General features: G+C 34.4%; 1 protein-coding gene across 2 annotated transcripts in view; it reads right to left on the reverse strand.

Annotated features, from left to right (window-relative positions):
* Positions 1-3,019: 3,019 nt before the first annotated feature.
* rnf8 (ring finger protein 8, E3 ubiquitin protein ligase) overlaps positions 3,020-6,000 on the reverse strand; it is a 12,918-nt gene continuing 9,937 nt past the window's right edge. The window contains exons 7-8 of one of the 2 annotated variants that reach the window (XM_048207800.1): positions 3,561-3,765; positions 3,020-3,357 (exon numbers count right to left, since the gene is read on the reverse strand). In XM_048207800.1, coding sequence (XP_048063757.1) covers positions 3,164-3,357; positions 3,561-3,765 — 399 coding nt within the window. In that variant the 3' untranslated portion in view covers positions 3,020-3,163. Of the gene's footprint in view, positions 3,358-3,553; positions 3,766-6,000 lie in introns of both variants that reach the window. The other variant, XM_048207801.1, reaches the window with a different exon arrangement.

Genomic DNA, 6,000 nt, shown 5'->3' on the forward strand with positions numbered 1-6,000 from the left:
CAGATTTTGTGCTTTCAGGATAAGTAAACAATGGCTAAGTTAGAAGAACAAACAATACATACAAGAAATTAGTTTGCTTAGGTCTTCATCTTTGTAGATTTTTGGGTGTTCACAATATCAAGATTTTACAAATTCTCGTAACGAAATACTTTTTTTAAATTTTTTTTTATCAAGATACATGATTTGAGGTGCCATTTATTAAAAGAGGTTTATTCAAAAAGGTTATGAGAGTAACCGATCCTCGATGTTGGCGGTAACGCACAAGTAACGCAAGTACGTAATCAGATTACTTTGTCAAGTAACTTGTAAAGTAATGCATTACTTTTAAAATTACAACAAAATATCTGAGTTACTTTTTCAAACAAGTAACGCAAGTTACTTTGTTTTCCCATTTATTGACTGAGCTCATCCTGTTGCCCCATGTTGAGAAATCGTGTAGGGCCATTGTGTGCTATTCAGGGTTGCCAGGTTTTCACAAAAATACCTGACCAATTGCTACTCAAAACTAGCTCAATCGCGTTTCATGGGGATCCCACAGAAAAATGCGTAAAATTCGCATTCCGGGGGCTAAATATCATGTTATTTGGGGTCGCTTCAATCCGCAGACATGAAAAACAACCCGCGGCGACAGTGTAAAATAGTCCAATTCCACGGGAAAACAGCGGACTTGGCAATACTGGTGCTATGGAAGCTTGTTTCTAACACTAAATAAAAAATAAAAAAGATAATTGCTACTTTTTATCTCCCAATTCTGACTTTTTATCACAAATTCGAGTTTACATGTCGCAATTCTGACTACTTTTCTCAGAATTGTGAGATATAAACTTGCATAGAAGATATAAAATTGCAAGAAATAAAGTTAGAATTGCAAAACAAACTTGCAATTCTGACTTATTTTCTCAGAATTGCACGTTTATATCACAATTCTGTCTTTATAACTCGCAATTGTGAGTTTCTTACAATTCTGACTTTATAACTTGCAATTGTGGATTTATATCTTGCATTTCTGGCTTTATAACAATTGCGACTTTATATCACGCAATTCTGACTTTATAACGCGATTGGGAATAAACGAGTTATAAAGTCAGAATTGCGACTTTATATGCAAGATGTAAACTCACAATTGCAAGAAAAAGAAGTCAGAATTGTGAGATAAAAAGTCAATTCTCTTTCTTATTTTTTATTTAATGGCGGAAACAATTGTATTTGTAATTGTATTGTAGTTCTAGACTAAATGTGAACATCTCACTTGCACAAAAACAGATTCAGTGTTCCTCAAAATTAAGAAAAACAGTGACACACAAACGTATATGCAAGCCTGCAATAATTAAATGTTAAATAACACAAATATACTTTATGTATTTAATCTCACTTTATTAACTAATGTCTTTGCTGCTGACCTTTGATGATCTAATTTAACCATACGAATAAGCAAAAATGACTTTAGATAAACATCACATTTGTGATTAATTTTTTGTTTTTACTGCTGAAGTTGGAGGGTTGAACTTTCATCTCCTACGTCCTATTCTTATGCGATCCAGAATGGCAGCACAGCTGAAAGGCTTGTTTGTTTGAGCTGCACCCTCTACTGTACAGGCATGAATTTGCATTTCCTTCAGCCTGAGGCTTATTCATTTCACTTTTGGTGTGAAAGGGCCTTTACATTTGCCAAAAATAGACCTTTTTTTTTTTTTTAAACATGCAAGCCCAGCCCAGGTGAGAAAAAGTAATGCAATGCATTACTTCCTATAAAAAGTAACTAAGTAATCCATTTAGTTACTTTTTTTTAGGAAGTAACGCAATATTGTGTAACATACTTTTAAAAGTAACTTTCCCCAACCCTAATGATGCTTGACTAATAGTGAAGTACTTAATAACCATCTCCTCGATTCTTTTCAAGGTTAAACACTACAGGCAAACCCATTGTTTTTTATGCACTGGTCAATTTAGAGTCTATTTTGCTTCCATAACATGTCTTCTTTCAGACTAATGGAAAGAAAACATGCAAAATACACTTTTTACACTTTATTTGTGTCTGTATATTTCAATTGCAATAGCCTACATATCTTTTCTCAAAATTTGCTTTTTTCTCCTACACCCGAGTCAGAAATCTCCACTTCAGCAGTTTTTCGTAAACCAAACTATTCTGGAGGTTTTTACAGAGGGGTTTGTTCATTGTTCATTTTCTGGCTGTTGACAGTATATTCTGATTTATGTAAAATCCCCTCTGTAAAAACCCTTAATATGTCAAACTAATTGAAATAATAAACTGACTTTATCCAGTGTTCAGAATTCTGTTTTGAAAATGAGTGCATGTTTGTTTATATAATGCATAATTGGCATATTTAAAAAGAACATTTCAGAAAACTTTTAAGGCAAAACAACTGCCTTAACGTACTGCGATTAATCAGCTGGGGAAGTATGGCGATATCAATTAGCTCAAAATTTTAGTCACCTGTAGTGTCTTTCCTTAAAGCATGCAGGAATGATAGCAAATGGGCAACGGAAGCAAATTGGAATTAGAGATCAAATGCAATCAGCTATTTTCATGCTGTTTCATTTTAAACACCGCAAATATATAGGGTTAAAAAATTTAAATAATAAAAGTCCAGATTTAGATGACAAATGTGTTCAGCAGGGATATGCAAGCCAAGCCCATACTGATCAAACACTCATATCACACTGCTGCCCTCTTGTGTCAGATACTGGACCGTGAAAAACAACCAAAAGCATTAAAATCAACACCTCACACAGACAGCCACATCAATTATAATGGGAATGACATACTTTGTCACATGTATTTAATATAAGCATGTTTAAAAATGTTTTCATATTATCAGAGCTGATTTTGGGAAAAATTTTGTGGAAAACATGGATTTAAATGAGAAAATGTGCAGCATTATCAAGGCCAATTCATACTGCACTGACAGATGCTGACCAACTTCGAGACCAACAGAACTTCTACTAAGCGTTCTGCATGTGCAAATCTGACATTAAATACGAAAATTGACAAAATGGCTGAGTGCAAAATAATTTTAACGTTTATTTTAACATAGAAAGCCCAAAACAATTCATACAGTGAGCTACAAACATCAAAATACCATGGCTAAACGAAACCAAATAAACAAGCTGTGTCTGTTCTTCACTAGTGTCTGAGTGTTTCTCAGAGATAATCGTCCTCCTCAGTCCAGGACGAATCGTCATCGCTGGGAAAATGAACCAGAGATTCATTGGAGTCGGAGGAGTCCAAGAACACGGAGCTGTTGCTCTGAAAGAGCGCGTCACTGCTGCTGCTGCTGCTGCTGCTGCTGTCGTCGTTTATTACCACGACTGCTGGAGAGACGCTCGCTTTCTGACCTGAGAACAGAGATTAGCTGTTGGTTATATTGCTAATTTAAGGCAAGACACTACAGGAAAAAACATTTTTGACTATTGCTGCAGCTCCTCAAATGGGGAAGTACAGTGATTTCTATCAGTTAAATGTTTTAACCAATTCACCTGAGGAACTTCTCAAAGACTCAGATCAGACAGAAGACGCAGTGATGTCACGCACCTCTCACCTTTCCGCTCATTGATGAGCCCCAGACGTCTCTCTCTCATGTCGGCGCTCAGGTTCTCCACCATGCGGTCGATGCAGTTGTCCAGGACCAGAGAGCGCGTCTGAGACGTGATGGTCTGCCAGCACATGGGACACTTGTCCTTGCGTTTGCGCCACTCTCGGATGCAGTGCTGACAGAAGCTGTGGGCGCAGTTCAGCGTCACGGCCTGAGGGGGTCAAAGTTCAAGAGGATTGTTCCCTGCGTAGTGCATTGTTCACTTACCACACATTGAGCACAAAACTGGAAATGAATTGCAATTTGTGGACCTAGTCTATTTTTGTGGCTTGATTTTAGACAAATGCATCCTGAAATGACATTTAAAAACAAAATCCGTGATTGGTCACTTTGCATCATAATAAGTTGTGAAATAAACCAGGCATTATGCCGATATTTAAAGGTGCCCTAGAATTAAAAATTGAATTTATATTGGCATAGTTGAATAACAAGAGTTCAGTACATGGAAATGACATACACTGAGTTTCAAACTCCATTGTTTCCTCCTTCTTATATAAATCTCATTTGTTTAAAAGACCTCTGAAGAACAGGCGAATCTCAACATAACACTGACTGTTACGTAACAGTCGGGATCATTAATATGTATGACCCCAATATTTGCATATGCCAGCCCATGTTCAAGGCATTAGACAAGGGCAGCCAGTATTAACGTCTGGATCTGTGCACAGCTGAATAATCAGACTAGGTAAGCAAGCACGGAAAACAGCGAAAAATGGCAGATGGATCGATAATAACTGACATGATCCATGATATCATGATATTTTTACTGATATTTGTGAATTGTCTTTCTAAATGTTTCGTTAGCATGTTGCTAATGTACTGTTACATGTGGTTAAAGTTACCATCGTTTCTTACTGTATTCACGGAGACAAGACTGTCGTTATTTTCATTTTTAAACACTTGCAGTCTGTATAATTCATAAACACAACTTCATTCTTTATAAATCTCTCCAACAGTGTGTAATGTTAGCTTTAGCCACGGAGCACTATCAAACTCATTCAATATCAAATGTAAACACCCAAATAAATACAATACTCACATAATCCGACGCATGCATGCAGTATGCATGACGAACACTTTGTAAAGATCCATTTTGAGGGTTATATTAGCTGTGTGAACTTTGTTTATGCTGTGATAGAGTCGAGAGCTCGGGAGGGGGCGGAGAACGCGATTTAAAGGGGCCGCAACCTGAAATCGGCTTGTTTCTAATTATGCCCCAAAATAGGCAGTTAAAAAAATTAATTTAAAAAAATCTATGGGGTATTTTGAGCTGAAACTTCACAGACACATTCAGGGGACACCTTAGACTTATATTACATCTTTTAAAAAAAGTTCTAGGGCACCTTTAAAGTCTGACGACTATGTGAGATGTCCAAGACTGGAGTAATGATGCTGAAAATTCAGCTTTGATCACAGTAATAAATTGCATTTTAAAATAAATTCAAATAGAAATCAATTATTTTAAATTGTAATAATATTTCTTGTTTTTACTGTATTTTTGATCAAATAAATGCAGCCTTGGTGAGCAGAAGAGACTTCTTTCAAACATATTAAAAAAATCTTACTGACCCCAAATATATAACAAAATATCAAAACAAGCGGCATTTATTTTAAAGAAACTCAGCACAAGGACACTTTTCAATCAAAACAATTTCACAAAATGTTAAGTTTGTTATGTTTCAAAATATGAAACAAATATATTGCTCAAAACATGGAACATGATCATTTGAGTGCTGTCAGATTGATTAATCACATCTAACAAAAGTTTGTATTTTATATATATATATATATATATATATATATATATATATATATATATATATATATATATATATATATATATATATATATATATATATATATATATATATATATATATATATATAAAAAGATAAATAAGTCTCCTATGCTCATCAAGCTTGCATTTATTTGATCAAATACAGAAAAAAAACCATTAAGTAATCTTAAGTAATATTGTGACAAAAGTAATCTTCTGTAACAATATACACTACAGTTAAAAAGTTTGGGGTCAGTAATTTTTTTTTCTTTCTTTTTTTGTAAGAAATTATTCCGCAAGGATGTATTAAATTGATAAAAAGTGATAGTAAAGATTTACATTGTTAGAAAAGATTTCCATTTTGAATAAATGCTGTTCTTTTTAACTTTTTATTCATCAATGAATCCTGAAAAATGTCTCTCAGGTTCCAAAAAAATATTAATTAACATTGATTTCTGATGTGATCATGTGAAGACTGGAGTAATGATGCTGAAAATTCAGCTTTGATCACAGAAATAAATTATATTTTAAAGTACATAATATTAATGTTTTTTATGTATTTTTGATCAAACAAATTCAGGCTTGATCAGCAGACGAGACTTCTTTCAA

The sequence above is a fragment of the Megalobrama amblycephala genome, linkage group LG11 (assembly GCF_018812025.1).
Source record: "Megalobrama amblycephala isolate DHTTF-2021 linkage group LG11, ASM1881202v1, whole genome shotgun sequence".
NCBI classification, from domain to species: Eukaryota; Metazoa; Chordata; class Actinopteri; order Cypriniformes; family Xenocyprididae; genus Megalobrama; species Megalobrama amblycephala.